Source organism: Drosophila ananassae, chromosome 2R (assembly GCF_017639315.1).
Source record: "Drosophila ananassae strain 14024-0371.13 chromosome 2R, ASM1763931v2, whole genome shotgun sequence".
NCBI lineage: Eukaryota > Metazoa > Arthropoda > Insecta > Diptera > Drosophilidae > Drosophila > Drosophila ananassae.
The window spans coordinates 8,305,710-8,324,432 of record NC_057928.1 but is presented as its reverse complement, the minus strand read 5'-3'; the positions used below and the strand labels follow the sequence as shown (position 1 = coordinate 8,324,432).

Genomic DNA, 18,723 nt, shown 5'->3' with positions numbered 1-18,723 from the left:
GCCGGCATGCCGAAAGAAGCTTCCTATTTGAACGTCCTGGATGCAAATTGAATAAAAGATTGCCTCATTGCATATTATGTCAAATACGGCTAACTCAATCAACATGCCAACTACACCGAGTGCCCAAGGTTCGGGAAATCAAAATACTGCAACCAGCCAACAAATCGTTAACAACTTCCGGGAGCTTATCAAGGATCCCAAAAGTCTGGACGAGGCTGTTAACTATATGTACCAAACACTATTAGACGACGCAGTAGCCGGCATCTTCATTGAGACGCATCACCTGCGCAAAACGGGAAACCTTTCGGCCCTCGACGGCGTGGCCGAGGACTCAACCTACCGCATCTGCGAGATGCCGAATCTGGATATCTTCGGTATCTCGACTGCCAAAAAGCCAATGGACTGCACGTGCCCCAACTGTGATCGGCTCGTGGCCGCCGCTCGCTTTGCTCCGCATTTGGAAAAGTGCATGGGAATGGGTCGCATATCATCGCGAATCGCCTCCCGCCGCCTTGCTACCAAGGAGGGCTCCAGCGCTGCCCTTCTCCATTCGGGAGGCAATGCCGGAGGCACTGATGATGAAGACGATGTGGATTGGTCATCAGACAAACGCAAAAAGAAATCATCTCAGAGCTCCCGCAACAATGGCTCCAAGAAGAACAACGGAAAAACGTTTTAGTTAAGGTTTAATCTTAATTTTGTATTGCCATAGTAAAAGAATTTCAAATCTATACGATTATTAGTATATTACTCTTGAGGAAAGATTAATATCATTTAAACGTGGACATGAGTCGAGTTACTATGCAAAAATATATTTAATATCCGCTCTCGTCAAGTGAATAGACCCGAATGTAGTCAATAACTAGCGAGGGCTGGTCCCAATGTTGAAGAAACGGCATGGAGCTTCTCACCATTTTTGGATCATTTGGGAATTTCTTATGCTCTTTTATTAAGACCTCATCATCAAAGTTTGCCACACCATTGACTGTTAACCCCAGAGTTAGATAACACTAAAAAAAAGAGTAAGAATATGTTTTAAATTATTAAAAAAAATATATTTTTAAGTTACCTGTGTTTGGAATTTTTTTAAAAGGACTTCATCCGTAATAATTCCAAAAGTTTCGCCATCAACCTTGTAGATGATTTTATCATTGCGCCAAATTATAGTGTAATTATGAAAATGTTTGGAAAATTCTGTTTGACTTTCCTTGGAAACATATTTATCGAATGCGCACCCTTCAGATTTATATTCACATTTACCCCAATGTAAAACACTGCCAAAAAGAGCTTTTCCGCTGAAGTCTCTTAAGTATTTTTTCGTCTGCAGCAACTCATTTCCTCTCGAGTATATACGAATTTTAGGAGCATAACCATCATCGGGTGCGTGGTGTATCGGTGTCAAACCGATGTCTGAAATATTTTAATCAAATATTATTTTGTACCTGAACCATTTAATAGCAAACTCACTTGGGAATATGAAATCTCCCTTCGGAAACAATGCCCTGAACTCGATTCGTCCATATTTAAAGGAAAACTTTTCTCTGGTGTGTATGCTGGCAGAGCCATTCATGTCATAATGCAATATTTTTGGCTTACAATATGCTTTATCCTGATATGAGATGGATTTCAAACACTTTTTTGATTTTGTTCCGCATTCAAAATAAATTAAGGCTCCATCTGTGGTGGTGCAATCCTTGAAGGTGTCCTTTTTATCTCTAGGTATGGTTTTCTTTGTTACAGTTATATTTAACATGTTATTGTCAATTTTCGAGTTAATAGGATCCTTCGTGAATGCAACAAACTCAAAATTACTTTCATACATGTTTCGCACCTCGTGCGTCCATAATGAATTCTTAATCTCACTTCCGTCAAAACTTTCTTCCATTATCAGTTGACCAGGAATGATTTTCGTACTTATAGAATCTTCAGTTTCTTGAAATGGTTCGATTTTCAAAGGCGGCTTACATTTGGACAGTAAAGACTCCAATGTTTCTTTCGAAAATGTTTTGTTGTCTGATAATTTTGTCAATTTATTGCCATTAATCTTGTGCACTGATGCCAGACTCGTAAGTTTATTATCAGCACCCTCTACAATAGTCCGAATTTTGATAGTGAAATCCGATTCTATTTCTTTATCAAACTCGATTTCAACTTCCCAGGGATGCTTCGTTGCGTAGGCAACATTAAAGGATACGCACTTATCCTTTCTTTGAATTTCCGCTTGAAACATAATGGAAACGACACTTTCCAGCGTTCCGGGCATCGAGAGGAATAGTTTGCTGCCATTGAAGTTTACCACAGGAGTCGTGAAATTAAACGCACTCGACGAATAAACGAGGCTGATAAGCCAAATAATGACACAGCCTCTTCCCATTGTAGACTATGGGCTACTAATCGCACAGAAATAGGCTCTCAAGTCTCATGTCTCTCAAGTCTGATTTGAGATAACCCGCAAAACATATATATAAAATCTACTCACGTTGTGTTCATAAATAGTATATTTCGTTGGAATGAATATAAAGTAAATATAATTAAATATTTACCATCAAATACCATAAAACAAAACTCTTAATATTCATTCCTGTCGGTTGAATAAACTTTAATGCTTTTGATGCTCATTTTCGGTTCAATCCAGTTTGCGGTCTTTACGTGGGATTTTATAATAGGAGCGATTTTTGGATTGGAATTTAAGAATCTGCCTCCTTTATGTATACGGGAGTCTGGATAATATAGTTCGCCCCCAACTGTCAAAAACAACTGAATGTAGCGCTAAAATAATACGTAAAATATTCAATTAAACAATCTTAGATGCCCAATTTAGATTAATTACCTCTTCATGCATATCTATTTGGGCCATTGTTTCCTCATGGTCGAAAACAGCATAGGTCTTGCCATTCAACTTGAATGTTATACTATCATTTTTCCAAATGGCCGAATACGTATGATACTTCTTTCCAAGGTGTTTATCGTTGCTGAAAAATTGATCTGCCATATGGGCTTTAAGGTCAGCAGAGTTTGGAGAATCTTTCAAAACTCCAACAAAAACCCGTGTACCTCCGACCTCATTATTGGAAGTGTCGTTCAATTTTGAATGACCGCGCACAATAGCAATGTTAATAGCGTCATTCTTAGTCGCGAGCTGCATCCCTGCAAAATTGTGTATTAAAATTGTATTTAATAATTCAAAATAGTATCTATTACTAGCTAATTACCCGATAATAAAAAATCTCCGTGGGCTACCTTGGCTTCAATATCAATCCGGCAGTACTTAAATTTTTCTTTGGATTGTAGCATTGCCGAATCAAATGGTGGCATAATGTTATCTTTATAAAACTTTCTTCTTTTTGAATCCCGTATGCCACATATCAAATCTGTTTGGGATTTATAAATGCTAAAAAATGAACAATTATCTAGATAGGTTTCTCCGGTGGAGTTGGTAACCTTAATGTGCAATGTTTGGTTTTTTATGTAACTATTTGCCTGTGAGGTTTTATAAGCCACGCCCTCTCTGTAGGGATGCGGGCCCCGAAAGACCACATAATGATTCCAATTATCCATATTTTCAAATGATTCGGAGAATAAAAGTTCTCCGCTACACTTAACATCAGTGTCCCCTCGTTTAGATATAGATGGAATACACACTTTCCGGTCTTCTCGAAACGTGGAGCAAATGGTATCGGTTGAATAATTTGATGGAAGCTTTATCATTTTCTTCAAGGGCGGCTGCTCTACTTTTGTCGATTTCCCGTTTGATGTGACATTGAATGACCCTATGACTATTTTATTTTGGTCTGTCTCCAAAACAGCATCAATTCTGAGGGTCTGATTCAGGGTCTCTTTTATGGCCCATGGATGCCCTTGATTTGGATCGCCTTTATCTTGAGCGGCAGAATTCGAAGCGACAAAATTAAAACACCGTGTGTATGCTTCGGAACTTTATTTGTGACTGAGGAAAAATTGATATACATATTTTCTTATTCTCTATTTCTTAGAGTGGGACAATTATAACTACTCGAAGATCTCTTTCTCCTTCCTATATCTATAAAAGCGTGCATTGTAACATACCAAAGTATACAGGGTACTTTATTTTCTACACCCTTCCTCAATGCAAGCTTGTTTACAAAACTAAATATCAAAACAAATTAAACATATTTGTAAGCTCTTCGTGTTTCGTTTTAGGAAGATTTTTTGTCAAAATATCTGCTATCATTTCGGTTGTACATTTGTATTTTAACAAAACTTGCCCTTTCTTAACAACGTCTCTAACAAAATGATAACGTATATCAATGTGCTTTGTTCTGGAATGATGAACGGGATTCTTAGTTAGCGCCTGCGCACTCAGATTATCCCCATAAACGACGATCGGGGTGTCGTTGTCTCCGCAACCAATTTCCATAATCAGCCTTCGCATGACTATCGCCTCCTTAAATGCCGCCGATAGTGCCATGTACTCCGCCTCGGTACTGCTCAACGCCACACTTCGCTGCTTTTCCGAACGCCAAGAAATCGGACCACCTGCTAACAGGTAGATATAACCAGTATAGGACTTCCTGTCAAGCCTATCACCTGCCCAATCCGCGTCCACGTATCCACAGAACGATTGACCACATTGTCGGTAGTGTAGTTTCATGTCAATCGTAGATGAGAGATATCTAAAGACGTGCTTTACGCCTGCCATGTGTTCAGCATGCGGGTTTTGATTCCGTTGTGCCAATTTTGACACCGAATGCAATATGTCTGGCCTTGTTGTAAGAGCTAGCCACATAAGCTCTCCTACTACGGACTGATAAGAAGTAGGATCCACCTTTTTGCATTGGGGACTTGTGCAATCTACTTGAAAACCAGGATCCAAAGGTGTCTTCGCCGATTTGCAAAAATCAATCCCATGGGTATGCAATAAGTCCTTGATATATTGCGTGTGCCCTAAAGTAATTGCTCCAAGATCACCGTCCCGTTCGATTTCCATGCCCAGGAAATGGTTAAGTTGACCCTTGTCAACGCACTCGAATGATCGTGAGATGCCGCTCTTGATTTTTAGCAAATCCTCGTGCGATTGGCTGGCTATAAGTATATCGTCAACATATACAAGGATTAATACAAGATTACCTTCTCCACAATGTTTGTACAAACATGGCTCGTTATCACAGGCAACGAATCCCATATTAGTTAACACGCCATTTAGCTTCTCGTTCCAGGCCCTTCCGGATTGCTTTAAACCATATATTGCTCTTTTCAGAAGCAATACCTTGTCAGGATTTGTTTCATCTGAGTACCCTTCCGGCTGCTTCATGTAGACCGTCTCACTCAGATCACTGTTAAGATACGCGGTGCATACATCCATTTGATGAAGATGTAGCTTGAGCTCAGCCGCCAGTGCTATAATAAAGCGCACACTCTCCAATCGGCATACCGGCGAATATGTTTCTAGGTAATTTACGCCAAACTGCTGGGAGCATCCTTTTGCTACCAGTCGAGCCTTGAAACGTTCTATTTGGCCATCTTTATCACGCTTCACGTTGAATACCCACTTGCATCCAATTGCTCGCTGATTTTTGGGTAAATCAGTGATTTCCCAAGTCTGGTTGGCAACTAGAGAATCATGTTCTCTTTCCATGGCTTCACGCCACTCCTTTGCATATTTACTCTTCAGCGCCTCTTTGCAAGTTAATGGAATCGGAACATTTTCCGAAACAAGGGCGCCTAGTATATTGTACTGCTTCTTTGGGCGTCCAGGTTTTCCACTCCGAATGATCTTAGGACGACCGGGGCCCCTGCGTGCCTCCTCCACGACATGCTCACTTTTTTCTTCGGCACTCTCGTACTGATCTGTACTCTCATCGGAGCTGCCGGCGTCGATGGATAAGTCAGAAACGATTTCTGCATCTCCGGGTCCCTGCTGCTGGTGGGCCTCCTCCAGTTCCTCCAGATTGATCGTCACAGCATCACCCTTGGATGCCACGTCATGATGTTCATCAAATAACACATCTCGTTTCTCGACCAATTGCCGAGTTGATGGATCATATAGTCGATAACCTTTTGCTGCCACAGAGTACCCAACCATAATGTACTCTTTGCCTTTAGGTTGAAATTTGCTGCCCTTCCTCGGACCCTTGTCCAGAGCAACTGCAAGAGATCCAAAAACTTTTAGGTGTTGTACATAAGGTCTCTTACCCGTCCACGCTTCCATAGGAGTCATACTCTCTAATGCGCTAGTAGGGGAGCGGTTTCGCAAATAAACCGAAGTGTTGACAGCTTCTGCCCAAAACTGATCTCCCAGTCCCGCCTGGACCAGAAGGCATCTTGACATCTCCACTAGCGTACGATTTGCCCGTTCCGCAACTCCATTTTGCTGGGGAGTATACGCTATTGTTAGCTGTCTGTCGATTCCATGCTGCCTCAGACATTCGTCAAACTGTTTATTGACAAATTCTCCGCCATTATCACTCCGCAGGCATTTAAGTCTTCTTCCTGTCTGTCGCTCCACCAGGTTCTTGAAATCGACGAATTTGGGTAGCACCTCATTCTTCCCACGCAGGAAGTAAACAAAAATCCTTCTGGACTTATCGTCAATGAACGTCAAAAAATACTTGGAACCTCCGAGGGACAATGTTGGGAAAGGTCCACAAACATCTGCATGTACTAGATCTAAAATCTCCTTGGCCCGATTACTTGTTGCTGATGGAAAGGGTTGAACATGGATTTTGCTAACCATACACGTTTTGCAACTAATATTCTCTGGCAACCGAATATTATCTATCCCTCGAACTATCCCTTTGGATACCATCTCTTTCAAGCTAGAGAAATTAATATGTCCATATCTCTTGTGTAGCAAAATCCCATCTACAGCTGACATGGCAAAACATTTGCTGCGACCACCCACAAACAAATACAAGTTGCCAATCTTTTTGGCTTTTACTATGCATTCTCCATCTTGCATCACCTTGGCATTCTCTAAGTCAAAGGTCACCTTGCATCTGTTCTGGACAGCACTGCTCACGGAATAGAAATTTCCGGTCATCTTCGGAACGTAAAGAACATTTTTTAGTGTCAACATGCACTGGCCTGTCTGTATCTTGACGTCACCTATACCTTCTGCTTGAAGGAAACCAGCATTGGCAAGTCCGATCTGTTCAGTGTGTTTCTCAAACTTTGTGAATAGCTCTCTTTCGCAACACATATGGCTTGTTGCGCCACTATCCAAACACCATGTTGAATTGTCAATGTTGTTGACGTCACAGGCGTGCAAAAGGCTGCTTTGGCGATTCGCCACATTTCTTGATGCCATGCGGTGATCTCCCTCACCCTCATTTTGACACTGGGACTTAATGTGTCCTTGTTCACCACACTTGAAACAAACGATATTCTTTCTTTTCTTCTGCCCATAGGTTTTTGTCTGTGAGTTGTGTTTCTGCGTTGCAGCGAATGCCTTAGTGTCGACTCGTTCATCTGCTATTCCTTTTCTTTCGCTCTCCTCCTTTAACTTTATGGTGAGAATTTCGAACGAAGGTAACTTATCTCGTGTCTCCATAGCGACCACGAAATGTTCAAATTGCTCTGGAAGGCTTGATAGCAAAACGATAGTGCGAAGTTCGTCGTTTAGCTCTATTCCAACTCCAGTTAGACCATCCAGAATTTCCACAAATTCACTTATGTAGGTCGTCATACTCTGCCCTTGCTCCATCCGTTTATTAAGCAATTTCTTGTACAACTGTACCTTTCGTACAGGTCCGCTTGGTTGATGAACCTCCTTCAACTTGGTCCATGCCTCCACAGCCGTCAAGCAATTCTTGATGTAGGTCAATTGAGATGACTTTACACTCAATGTTATTGTTGCCAACGCCTTACTGTCCAAGGCCGCAAACTGTTGTCCTTCTGGAACATTTGTTTCAGTTAGCTCTCCAGACGTAACACTCCACAAACCGGAATGCACCAATACAGATCGCATCTGTATTTTCCATGTGTCATAGTTCGTCTCCTCTAACTTATCAATTTGATAAAGAGCACTCATTGTTCTTAATATCGAGTCACACACCGAATAACTTGAATTCTCCAGTGCCTGGGCCCATAACCTCTTGAGCGGCAGAATTCGAAGCGACAAAATTAAAACACCGTGTGTATGCTTCGGAACTTTATTTGTGACTGAGGAAAAATTGATATACATATTTTCTTATTCTCTATTTCTTAGAGTGGGACAATTATAACTACTCGAAGATCTCTTTCTCCTTCCTATATCTATAAAAGCGTGCATTGTAACATACCAAAGTATACAGGGTACTTTATTTTCTACACTTTATAATCGTAAGATGGGCATTTGTCACTCCGCTTGATGGTGAAGAAAACCGACTTGACGTGATCCTCTAAAAAATACAATATATGATCCAACAATATATAATAGGTTTAACAAAAAACTTACCTGGAACCGAAATCCAAGCCGCATCAGAATCCGTGGTATTGACCAATAAATTCGGGTCAAAGTTTTTCAAACCGTTTACGAAAATGAAAAATATAGAAAATAGTAACAGCCGCATGGTGTCGCATTTCAAATGCCACTGAAACAATAATCTTATTTTCGTCTCAATCACTGTGAGACTTTATTCCACATATATGTATTATCTCACACACAACTCAAACATATGTAATTAAATAGGCTTTTATTAAACACACATTTTAAGGTTATCAGTTCGTGACTTTTCCACTTAATTTCGATTTTATTTTATTCGAATTTATAATAAAATTTACCCATGCTGATCTAGTTTGCATACACACGAATGAAATCAATCAACATTGCGGGCTGCTCCCAGGATGGTAGCCAATCGCTCTCGTGTCCATGGAACTCGATCTTCGCAAGAGGATCATAGTTTCTCCAAGGCTTCTCGTACGACGAAGTCTTCAGGTTGTCAACAAAGTCACCGAATCCACCCACAGAGAGACCCAAAGTGATGTAAAACTGTAGATATTCATGAAAAAAATAAATCACATTAAATATCTCTAAATAAAGTTCAATTTTCCCATCAAAAATCTTACCATCTTATCGAATGGAGCCATAGAACCACCCTGCTTCCACCTGGGATTTAGATCCAGTTCAGCAAAGCCGTTCAGCATCTCTCCGTAGATCTGGCCATCAACTGAAAATTGCAGCCTAGAGCTGCTCCAGTCCATACTATATGTGTGGAAGTCGTTGCCAAAGTGAGAGCTCCTCCGCTGACTGACCAGGTTATCCTCCCTGAGCTGGGCATCTGTGGAGAGAATGGGTCCCCCGTACAGGGTTCTACCGTCGACGAGCTTTCCACGCGGCATCTTCAACTTGGTGTTGCCCCTGGCAAAAGCCACTCGGAGCTGTCCGGATTCATAGCCCGTTTGGCCATACCATTCGGTAAGAGGCTCCAGCAACAGGAGAGGCACGACCCAATCCCCTTTCGGAAATTTTGCCCGTATTTCGATGCGTCCGTATTGGAAGGCGAAGGATTCCTTGGTGTTAATACGAGGTACCACTATAGGCGGCATTATGCCACTGGGACCACTTCCGGTGGTTTGCAGCACACACTCTCGGCGTCTGTTATGGGTACCAGTGCACCTCTCGGAGAGATCCAGCCTGGCATTGGCTATGGACAAATCCGGGCGATAGCTAGACCACAGCTTAGGTTCAATCACCAGGTTGCCCTCCTCCACTCTGGCTCTTCCATCGTACAAGACAAATTCAGCATCTTTGGTGTCCAGCGGCAGGCGAACTTCATGTAGCCAAAGAGAATCGTTAAGCTGATCGAAAATCTCCTGAAAAATGAGTTGTCCTCTGCAGATGGGTGAACTTGGAGCGGGTGAGACCCGTGTTGAAGATGGCTGGCAAGATGCAGGTGATGTAGACTCCACAAATCCCTCACCGTTGATCGATGGATTACCATCTGTTGGATCGTCATCCTCTTGGGAGGTACATCCTCTCGGGAGAAAGTTTCCTTCGAGATTGCAAACCTGCAGGGGCTGACCCATGTCCTGGTACACGGCTTTTTCGTGCTGAACACTCGTCCACAGATACAGGACATCGTGAGCCCTTAAAGGCACGGAGATAAACTCACTTGTCCATCTTCCATTCTGGGGCTCAGTCAGCCTCATAGTGTACTGTCCTTGATTGAAGGATGTGAAGTTTTTGTTGCGATTGGCATTAAAAGCCACCAGTTTGACCCCATTCTCATCTAAAAAAGTATATGTATTAGTAAAATAAAAGTATTCCTATCAAATCAAATAAAAACAACTATTTTCTTTTCGTTGTTTTTGTTTCGAACTTATACCAGAGGAGAAGTCTTTGAAAGCTTTTCTACACTCGGTAAGTAAACATTACCTGGTATAGAGATACGAAATCCATTTTCCAGTAGCTCCACCTTGGGCGTTGGCGTCTTATATGCTTTAATATTACCAATAGTGATTAGAAGGAGAATTCCAATGCACAATCCTGGCATTCTAAGTCCTCAATAGTCTCTTTTTTTGCACGATTCTGAAGCCTCTGACTCAGCCTGGGTGTCTATCTCAATTCGAGACCGGTTTCGACTGGTGGTGCTGCTGCTTCTGGGCGATTGTTTATTTTTGCTTGGCCCCTATTATCAATTCCACGAATATATGTATGGTGATCCCCGCTCATTTTAGCACCGGCTTCGATCTGGCTCCTCGCAAAATTAAACAAATCAGAGTTTCCGAGTAGAGGCTGCAATCTAAGCTCTCACTCGACTGGCCCCGGGATCAATCTTAGCTTTAAACAGCTGACTTAAAAAAGCTTATATATGTTACACGAATTAAAATATTTGTTTTTTATTCTCAAATATATTTTTTTTAATTTTAGAATTTTTTAAACTCCAATTGTACAACTTTTAGGAAATGTGTTTTTTTGGAAAAACCAGTTTTAAAGTTTAATCAACATGCATAATTCATTTCTTTTTGATTGCAATCAGTCCGAGCTTTGTAAGATACTAAGCTTTTCAAATCAAGATTTTCAATCAAATGCAACAGTCGCCGCACAGAGCTTCCAAGAATTATACGTTAATCGGGTTCTAGTTAGTAGACATATTAGATTAATTGAAACTGCGTCATGTGGGGGAAAACTCTACTGAGTTTCTGCTGCTTTTTGTTCTTGTTAATATCAAACTATGATGGAGTGCTGACTTTTAAAATTTCCGATGTTGATTTGGAAATATTCAGAGACTCAGGATTTGAAGTGTCTATACCAGGTGAATATAATATTTCAAGCAAGGTCATTTCAGATCTAATCTTTCGCGAATGAAACTGATACTTTGTGGAAAATCTGATACTTTGTATTCAATCTATACATTAGTTATAAATTATAATGACAACCTCTTCCAGATGAGCCTGGCTTGCAACGAGTTTTCTATATGTTTCAAATAGATGACTTGTGTCCGGCACTAATGGACTATATCACGAAGGCCGTCAATGGCAGTTGGGTGTCGAAACAAAAAGCCTGCATCCAGAACAACGATAAGGTCCACATTTCATTACTGGTGCAGTACAATGATCAGATATATGAAAAGACCGAGACAAGGGTGATCATTAATACACGTCTACTGACCACCAAGAACTCAAAATCCCGGAATATACAATTTCCCTCCGGCGATAGTGAGTGTCAGGCGATCCTGAGTCCTCAAAAGGCATCCAAGAAGTGCTTGCCTTCCCAAACCATTGTAAATAGTGGTCGTCAGGTCTGCCAGGGTGATCTGATCTTTGAGGACAACTTTTCGGGGATGAATTTAAATAGAAGCGCCTGGAAGCACGACATTCGGCACCGATTGTATCACGTGGAGGAGGAACTGGTAGCCTTCGACGATGCGCCCCGTAACTGCTTCCTGAAAGAGGGAGACCTCAACATTGTTCCCATTATGGCCAGTGATGTAACACAGGGCTCCTTCAAGCTCGGAGATCGCTGCACAGCTGTAGAGAGTCCGGAAAAGGAGTGCAACATACCACAAGGAAGCTATTACAGCATCAAGCCTCCCGTTTTCTCAGCCCAAATACATACCCGGAATTCCTTTAGTTTTAAATACGGGAAAATTGAGGTCCGTGCGAAATTACCCAAAGGAGATTGGCTCTTTCCATGTAGGTAAAGACACAATTTTTAAATCGACATAAATTAAACGTGAAAATTATTTAAAGATATCATGTTGCAACCGGTGTCGACATATGCGGAAACCCACTATGCCAAACAACTGAGTAAGTTAAAAAAAATTGTTAACGTAGCATATGTCTTTAAAAATTCAACATTTCCACATTGACCAATCCAGGAATCGCCTTTGCCAGAGGCAATGCCCATTTAAGGACCAAACAGAACGAGGACATCTCCGGAAATCATCTTTATGGTGGCATGTTGATCTGGAACCATGGCAGGGCAGAACAGTACCTTAGGGATCGGCTAAGCCAGGCCCATTATGGCGATGATTACCACAACTACACCATGATATGGCAACGGGATAAGATAACCCTGATGGTCGACGAGGAGATCTACGGTGAAATTTATGATGGTTTGGCTCTTTTCAACGAGAAGTGCTTCATTATACTGGGAGTTACGGTAGGAGGATTTACAAATTTCAACGATGAAGTATTACAAAAAGATGTAAAACCGTATAAAAATACTGAACCACGCGCGGCACTATCTTTTTGGCAAAATAGGGACATGTGGTCCTCTACTTGGGGAAAACAAAGTTCCATGCTTGTAGATTACGTCAGAGTATATGCCGATTAAAATTTTTCACATAATGAAAAACAAAAAGTTTCTCTAAAAAATAAAAATATTTTTTAAAAATAATAGACCGTTGTTTTGTCTTAATTTAACATTATTATCGAATGATGTATTTACAGTTTAACATGTGCTCCTTTTCATATTATTTCATTGTCATTCGAAAGCCCTACAAACCATGAATTTTAGATTATTTTAGTATAACATTTTAACACTTTTTATACAGTTTTATGTCCATTAAATTTCGTTTTTATTTTCAACGTTTGAAAATTACCAAAGCTATTGGTATACGCGGTAGATTTGAATTTTCGCGGCACTTTAAACTCCCATCTCTAACAGGGCAACCCTGTGTTAGCAGCTGTGTAATCGGTGGCCCCTCGATAATTTTCCAGCAGCTGTCATCGTTTTCATTTGCGACTTTTTTGCGGAGAGTGCGTTTTTTCGGAGGAGCAGACTAGCGTACTGGACTGGGAAACGAAAGGCAGGAAAGGAAGTAGCGTTTGGAAATCATTCCCAATTCGAGCATACGTAGTGATCAACTAGAAGAATCCAGCGGCAAACCATGCCTTCGGCTGCGACCACCACGATTACCACCACCACCATCGCCAGCAACAACAACAATAGCAAGGAGAAACGCGCCTCTGTCAGCTCAATTGGTGGTGGTACGGGAAACGGTGGAGGTAGCGTAGGAGGATTCACGGTAGGAGCAGGCGGAGCTGGATCTGGAAGCGTTGCTACCACCAATGGCCAGCACACAAGCAGCGGCGGCGGCAACCCAGCGTCTGCAGTATTAGGGCAGCCGGCGGACTCGGATTTGGCCAACAACAATGCTAGCAACGGAAACAGCAGCAAGGCCCTTAAAACTGGTGCATCCGCCGCTCTTGTCGCATCGGAGCCCTATAATCCGCTTAAGCAAATGCTGGTCATCATCGAGCACAAAATCCGAAATCTGGAGAAGCGTAAGGTAGGCTGGAAATCCCCATTAAAAAGTGCCTAAGACAAAGGATTCTGGGGCAGCATGGCCCACCATTTTTATTTTCATATTCTCTTCGTGTTGCTTTGTTTCGTTTTGCGCGCACACCCCGCTCATCCCTTCCCCTTAGCAAATTTTTCGCGACGCCATGTTTTCTAGAGCATGGTGCTACCGGATCTTTTCTTGTGCGCCTCTTGTTGCCGGCATGCCAGCTTAGAACTTTAGGAAAAATAACGTTGAAACATATATAATTGTTGTCTTAAACTTCCCCCGTAGTTTGGACCTTAATTTGTTTAATAATTTATGCCAATCCTAATTGGGCTATTAAAGGCTCTAGAATATTTCACCCTTGCAAACAACAGCTGTGCCTGAAACTGATCTGGCAACTCTGCGAAACTGCTGAATGTTGAGTTGCACATTATTTGTTTATATGGGTCATCTAAATATTAGGATATGATGATTAAGGGAGTGTACATTTTCAGAATTTTGTTTGTCTACAATTTAATTGCTTAGGTGAAAAATAATTTTTTATTTGATGCTTAAAATTTGTTTTCTTTGTAAATATTTGTTCAGCAGTAATCCATTAAAAATATAATTAAATTTCGCATTCTTTCAATTACTTTATTATTTATAAATGAATTATGGTTTCATTTTTCACATAGACAAAACTAGAATCCTATCGCGCCATACAGAGCAGCGGCAAGGAACTGAGCGCTGACCAGGCTTCGGCCGTGGCTAAGTACGATGCGGTCCTGGCTAATCTGGAGTTTGCCCGCGACTTGGCCAAGCAGATGCAACAGCAGTCCAAGGAGGCGGAAAAGGAGCAAAAGAAGCAGGCGCGCAAGGTATGTGATTTAATTTTTATTTTTTTTAATGAAAAATACTATTTGAAACTGTCTTTGAAGGACTACCAGGCAAAGATTCTCGGGGAGACGGCCAAGATTCGGGAGGTTCTAGTCATCCAGAATGTGCTCAGTTGCTTTAACGACGAACAAGTGCGAAATGATTTCGTTACCGGCGAGAATGGAGCTACAAAGTTGGAGACATCCGAACTGGACATCCTGGAGAAATTGTTAGTTTCATAAAAACGATAGAAATAGTTAAATATTTGACTAATTTTTTGACGCAAAATCATTTTTAGTTGCTTGGAGACACAAACTCGTCGCCCGGAGACTCTCGACGATGTCAGCTTTATCGCGACAGCCCAGAAATCCGCTGAATTGTATGCGTCGACAATAAACGCCAGACCCAAGCCATTCGGGGACACATCCTTCGAGAAGCTGCGAGCACTTTTCCAGCAAATCCAGGACTCTGGTTACTTGGACAAGTACTACCAGGTCCCAAGTGAAAACGCTGTGGCCAATAGCACGGATAGCGGAACTGGAAGCGGTGAAGGCGACGCCGGAGAATTGAACGATAGATCCGGTGAGCTGGACACGGAACTGCCTTCGGAGCCATCTGCTCGCAATTCGCTGGAAGAGGGCTTGGATAAGTTGCACTTGGGCGGACAGCCGGAACTGGAGCAGCACACCCAGCCACCGCTGGAGCGTCCAGCACATCTTTTGGTAGAGCCGCAACACCAACGTGGCCCACCTTTGGAGCAGCTGCACCAACAGCAGGGCTTAGTAGTTCAACAGCCACAGCAGCCGCCGCAGGTCTACCAGGCAGCCCCTCAAACCGGGGGTACTACGACCCCAGTGCATGTACTGTATGCTCCTGCACCGCCTCCCCAGCAACCACCGCACCCTCATCAGCTTCTGAGCAGTCCCGTAAATCTCCAAGCCTTGCAAACGGGAGCTGGCGCGCCGCACCCTGCGCAGCAACAACAGCAGCAGCCGCCGCATCCACAACACTTCCCTCCAAATGTGAGGGCAGTGGAGCAAAATTACTTTAAGCAGCCGCCACCACATCCGCAGGCACCGGGCTTACAGGCACCACCAACGCCACAACAGCAGCAGCAATTCATGCAGCAGCTGCGTCCTTTAGCGGAGGTCTTAGGCACGGGGAGCTTCCACTTTCTGCAGGACAGCGAACTGGACACTCCCGAAGTTCTAGCCCCACCGCCAGCTGCGAATACTGGATTGGTATTTGAAGCACAGCAGCAGCAATCGAATCATGTCGACGAACCACCACAGGCCATACAAACGCTGACCTTCACCAATCAATCGTTCCCCTCACAGCAACAGCAGCAGCAGCAGCCCAAACAACAACAGCAGGCACCTCCTCAGCAGCAGCAACTGTTCTCCCCAGTTCTCATCCACGAACAGCGCCAGCAGCAGCAACAACAGCAACAGCAGCAACAACAACAGCAGCAGCAACCTATGTTGATAATTCAGCAACCAGTTCCTCTGGGAATCGGCATGCAACCAGGCGATGTAACTTGTGTTTTTCCGTACGAAAATGCATTGGAACAGCACCTAAAGCAGCAGCAGCAGCAACAACAGCATCTAAAACAGCAGCAGCAACAGCAACAACCACAGCCGCAGCTGGATGATGGATCGGCCGTGAATACTACATCCACTATTGGAGCTGGTGGGGATGTGGTGGAAAACAATGAGTGGAATTCACGTAATAACGACACCAATGTGGCAGCCACAGCGGCTCTGACAAATGTTCTGAAAGGGGAAGCTACGCCCTCGGCACTTCCAACCAAGTGGAGCTCTGAGATGAACGCCTTGAGCAGCGCGGCATCTAACGGCAGCAGCAGCAACACCAGCCACAAGCAGGAGTGGGCCACACCAAGGGACAATAGCGCCGGAGGCGGCGGCGGCGGAAGCGGAAATGGCGGTTACGCTGACAACGAGGGCAACAATCACTGGAACAACTCGCAGGGCGAGGGTCGTCGTAATTCTGGGAATTACCAGCGACGCAGCGGTGGAAATGGAGGAGATCGCGACCGGGACAACCGGGATCGTGACCAGGGCGGACGTGGGGATGAACGCCGCAACGGTAACTATCGATCTCGCCAGTACGGTAACTCTTCGAATCAGAATGGCCGGAACTCTGGTAACAGTGGGGTTTACTTCCGCAACAACGAGTCCGGAAACGGAGGTGGTAACAACTACTACCAGAACGGAGGCGGCGGCGGTGGATCGTACAACAAGGAGTCGCGCTACGAGTCATCGGGAGGCGGTGGCGGTAGCTATCGGAACCAACGTGGTGGTAACCAGCAACGCAACGGCAACGGCTCGTTCGGCAGACCGATGGGCGATCGTGGACGTGGCGCAGCGGGTAACCAGGGCGGTGGTGGCGGCTACATAAACCAGCGGCAGAATCAGTCTCAACGCATGCCCCTCGGATTGGAGAACAAAAATTGAGAAAATGAGAAACTGAGCAAACATACGTATTAACAGCAAACAAAAAACATAAAATCTTCATGCAACCCATACACACACAACCAACCCATAATAAGAAAATGCAAAAAACCAAACAAATCCCCAATCATCCACATGCAAGTAATGGCCACGTAAACGTACAATTATCGTTACCTTTAACTCTCAATGGAACTCTTATCAAAAGAATCCTTAAACTGTCACTAGGGAAAAAGAAAAGGAAGCAGCAGCATACCGATACGCGTGCATTTTTGAATACAATTAATAATTATTTCCCTCGATTATGGTTTATTTGATAATGTATTAATAATAAAACAAAATAGTTGTTAGAAACATAAAAAAAAACGAAAATAACTTACAACTATATACAGGAAACTGAACGCTCTAAGGGTTTCTAAAACTCCCAGACAGTACAGAACTTCGGTAATACGATACAAAGATGAGCAAATTACATAACTTGGATCAGTTTCTCTTCGCCCCGGCATACTAACACACATATATCTCTGTTTGGATGCGTTGAAGCTGATGCAGTAATTAACAGATGTCGAGAACGAGGAAAAATAGTATTTATACGTCTTAGCAATTAAATAACAATTCTGAAATATACAAATTAATTACTATTACCTATATATATAAACGAAGGATAAATATATTTATAGTTTGTGCTCTTACTGTCATGCTCTATCCCACTTAAACACAATTTTTTTTGTTCTGCCAAAACTTTTACACACAAAAGCAACAAATACAAAACCCACATACGAAAATAATAGTTGTAATTAACACTACACAATTGAAGAAGCATGCATGCTAATGTGCATTATAAAAGGAAAGAACTATCGTAGTTCAACTATGTATTTGCAAAAGCGTACATACATTAAACAAAATATAAAAAAGTTCCTTAGTTTTCTACTTCATTAGGGCTTTTAAACTATTCTTAAACTAAAGTATATTTTCATATGCTAATTTTCTTTGTTAGAGTCCTTTTTCTTGGCTTCCGCAGCTTCCCCGCCATCGCAAAGGAACCAAAGACCCGCCACAATGAGAGTTATTCCAACGCCAGATAACGCCGTCAGTGGCTCTTGGTAGACTAGAGCCCCCAAAATAAACTAAACAATATATTAGACATAATGTGGTGGACTATTTCAAGAAGCACCCACCGATAAGATGTAATTGGAGGCGGCAGTTAGAACAACACAGGTTAATGTTTGCTCCGTCATTTGGAGAGCTTTCAAAAAGCATCGCAAATTGGAAACATTGCAAATCACCATTAAGACCAATGGTAATACTTGCACCAATCCAGTTCCTATGTAAAAATAGTTTTAATCAAAGAATTATCAACTATTAACCAGATACTTGCCCAAATACGAGGAATCTGAAAAGCTGTCAGACAAATTTAAAAACTTTTGAGCCTTGAGATGACTTGGTAGCTTCCCAAAAAAGCTACCTCCGGCAGCAAAAGCCCCAGCCACTAAACTATAACGATAATTAAGCAAGGAATCCATTTAATTCAAATATTCTAAAAAGAATAAACCGAAAACTCCGGTTAAAAATATAAACAACCCTACAGCTGATTGACGGAGCTGCCAACTTGGGCTCTTATCGAAAAATTTATCGATATCTTTTTAAATATTAAAATTATTTGTAAATACAAAATTCAATTTTAATTTGAAACAAAATATTTATTTAAA

The 18,723-nt window shown here is 42.4% G+C and overlaps 7 protein-coding genes across 7 annotated transcripts; 3 read left to right on the top strand and 4 right to left on the bottom strand.

Moving 5' to 3' along the window:
* The first annotated feature begins 76 nt into the window (after nt 1-76).
* On the top strand, nt 77-731 carry LOC6493677 (SAGA-associated factor 11 homolog). Its single transcript, XM_001958178.4, has one exon. It carries the CDS (start codon nt 77-79, stop codon nt 677-679), a length of 603 nt encoding a protein of 200 aa, XP_001958214.2. The 3' UTR covers nt 680-731.
* LOC26514961 (gram-negative bacteria-binding protein 2) lies at nt 670-2,419 on the bottom strand. Its single transcript, XM_014910201.3, has 3 exons — nt 1,468-2,419; nt 1,070-1,410; nt 670-1,010 (listed from the first exon to the last, which is right to left on the bottom strand). The coding sequence occupies exons 1-3, from the start codon at nt 2,372-2,374 to the stop codon at nt 816-818; spliced, it is 1,443 nt and encodes a 480-aa protein (XP_014765687.1). The 5' UTR covers nt 2,375-2,419; the 3' UTR covers nt 670-815.
* Nucleotides 2,420-2,794: 375 nt separating this feature from the next.
* On the bottom strand, nt 2,795-8,008 carry LOC26513718 (retrovirus-related Pol polyprotein from transposon TNT 1-94). Its single transcript, XM_044714501.1, has 5 exons — nt 6,199-8,008; nt 5,131-6,123; nt 4,948-5,061; nt 4,339-4,515; nt 2,795-3,147 (listed from the first exon to the last, which is right to left on the bottom strand). Exons 1-5 carry the CDS (start codon nt 8,006-8,008, stop codon nt 2,795-2,797), a joined length of 3,447 nt encoding a protein of 1,148 aa, XP_044570436.1.
* Nucleotides 8,009-8,634: 626 nt separating this feature from the next.
* Nucleotides 8,635-10,678, bottom strand: LOC6506275 (gram-negative bacteria-binding protein 1). The gene is made up of 3 exons (XM_001958179.4): nt 10,334-10,678; nt 9,025-10,187; nt 8,635-8,947 (listed from the first exon to the last, which is right to left on the bottom strand). Exons 1-3 carry the CDS (start codon nt 10,449-10,451, stop codon nt 8,750-8,752), a joined length of 1,479 nt encoding a protein of 492 aa, XP_001958215.1. The 5' UTR covers nt 10,452-10,678; the 3' UTR covers nt 8,635-8,749.
* A 307-nt stretch (nt 10,679-10,985) lies between these two features.
* Nucleotides 10,986-12,799, top strand: LOC6493678 (gram-negative bacteria-binding protein 2). The gene is made up of 4 exons (XM_001958180.4): nt 10,986-11,213; nt 11,347-12,093; nt 12,151-12,207; nt 12,279-12,799. The coding sequence occupies exons 1-4, from the start codon at nt 11,075-11,077 to the stop codon at nt 12,734-12,736; spliced, it is 1,401 nt and encodes a 466-aa protein (XP_001958216.1). The 5' UTR covers nt 10,986-11,074; the 3' UTR covers nt 12,737-12,799.
* Nucleotides 12,800-12,896: 97 nt separating this feature from the next.
* Nucleotides 12,897-17,730, top strand: LOC6493679 (caprin homolog). The gene is made up of 4 exons (XM_001958181.4): nt 12,897-13,694; nt 14,366-14,548; nt 14,609-14,775; nt 14,845-17,730. Exons 1-4 carry the CDS (start codon nt 13,293-13,295, stop codon nt 17,018-17,020), a joined length of 2,928 nt encoding a protein of 975 aa, XP_001958217.1. The 5' UTR covers nt 12,897-13,292; the 3' UTR covers nt 17,021-17,730.
* A 139-nt stretch (nt 17,731-17,869) lies between these two features.
* LOC26514406 lies at nt 17,870-18,624 on the bottom strand. The gene is made up of 3 exons (XM_014910130.3): nt 18,393-18,624; nt 18,193-18,338; nt 17,870-18,141 (listed from the first exon to the last, which is right to left on the bottom strand). The coding sequence occupies exons 1-3, from the start codon at nt 18,535-18,537 to the stop codon at nt 17,995-17,997; spliced, it is 438 nt and encodes a 145-aa protein (XP_014765616.1). The 5' UTR covers nt 18,538-18,624; the 3' UTR covers nt 17,870-17,994.
* Nucleotides 18,625-18,723: the final 99 nt, after the last annotated feature.

Coding starts and splice junctions, on each gene's coding strand:
- LOC26514961 (XM_014910201.3), bottom strand. CDS start 2,374: ATGGGAAGAGGCTGTGTCATTATTTGGCTTATCAGCCTCGTTTATTCG. Junction 1,411..1,467: donor GGGAGATTTCATATTCCCAA/GTGAGTTTGCTA, acceptor AAAATATTTCAG/ACATCGGTTTGACACCGATA. Junction 1,011..1,069: donor TAAAAAAATTCCAAACACAG/GTAACTTAAAAA, acceptor TCTTTTTTTTAG/TGTTATCTAACTCTGGGGTT.
- LOC26513718 (XM_044714501.1), bottom strand. CDS start 8,008: ATGAGTGCTCTTTATCAAATTGATAAGTTAGAGGAGACGAACTATGAC. Junction 5,062..5,130: donor TGCCTGTGATAACGAGCCAT/GTTTGTACAAAC, acceptor ATATACTTATAG/CCAGCCAATCGCACGAGGAT. Junction 4,516..4,947: donor CATGGAAATCGAACGGGACG/GTGATCTTGGAG, acceptor ACCTGTTAGCAG/GTGGTCCGATTTCTTGGCGT.
- LOC6506275 (XM_001958179.4), bottom strand. CDS start 10,451: ATGCCAGGATTGTGCATTGGAATTCTCCTTCTAATCACTATTGGTAAT. Junction 10,188..10,333: donor ATTTCGTATCTCTATACCAG/GTAATGTTTACT, acceptor ATACTTTTTTAG/ATGAGAATGGGGTCAAACTG. Junction 8,948..9,024: donor TGGCTCCATTCGATAAGATG/GTAAGATTTTTG, acceptor GAATATCTACAG/TTTTACATCACTTTGGGTCT.
- LOC6493678 (XM_001958180.4), top strand. CDS start 11,075: ATGTGGGGGAAAACTCTACTGAGTTTCTGCTGCTTTTTGTTCTTGTTA. Junction 11,214..11,346: donor ATTTGAAGTGTCTATACCAG/GTGAATATAATA, acceptor AACCTCTTCCAG/ATGAGCCTGGCTTGCAACGA. Junction 12,094..12,150: donor AGGAGATTGGCTCTTTCCAT/GTAGGTAAAGAC, acceptor AATTATTTAAAG/ATATCATGTTGCAACCGGTG.
- LOC6493677 (XM_001958178.4), top strand. CDS start 77: ATGTCAAATACGGCTAACTCAATCAACATGCCAACTACACCGAGTGCC.
- LOC6493679 (XM_001958181.4), top strand. CDS start 13,293: ATGCCTTCGGCTGCGACCACCACGATTACCACCACCACCATCGCCAGC. Junction 14,549..14,608: donor AAAAGAAGCAGGCGCGCAAG/GTATGTGATTTA, acceptor CTGTCTTTGAAG/GACTACCAGGCAAAGATTCT. Junction 14,776..14,844: donor CTGGACATCCTGGAGAAATT/GTTAGTTTCATA, acceptor AATCATTTTTAG/TTGCTTGGAGACACAAACTC.
- LOC26514406 (XM_014910130.3), bottom strand. CDS start 18,537: ATGGATTCCTTGCTTAATTATCGTTATAGTTTAGTGGCTGGGGCTTTT. Junction 18,339..18,392: donor TTCAGATTCCTCGTATTTGG/GCAAGTATCTGG, acceptor ATTTTTACATAG/GAACTGGATTGGTGCAAGTA. Junction 18,142..18,192: donor CCTCCAATTACATCTTATCG/GTGGGTGCTTCT, acceptor TATATTGTTTAG/TTTATTTTGGGGGCTCTAGT.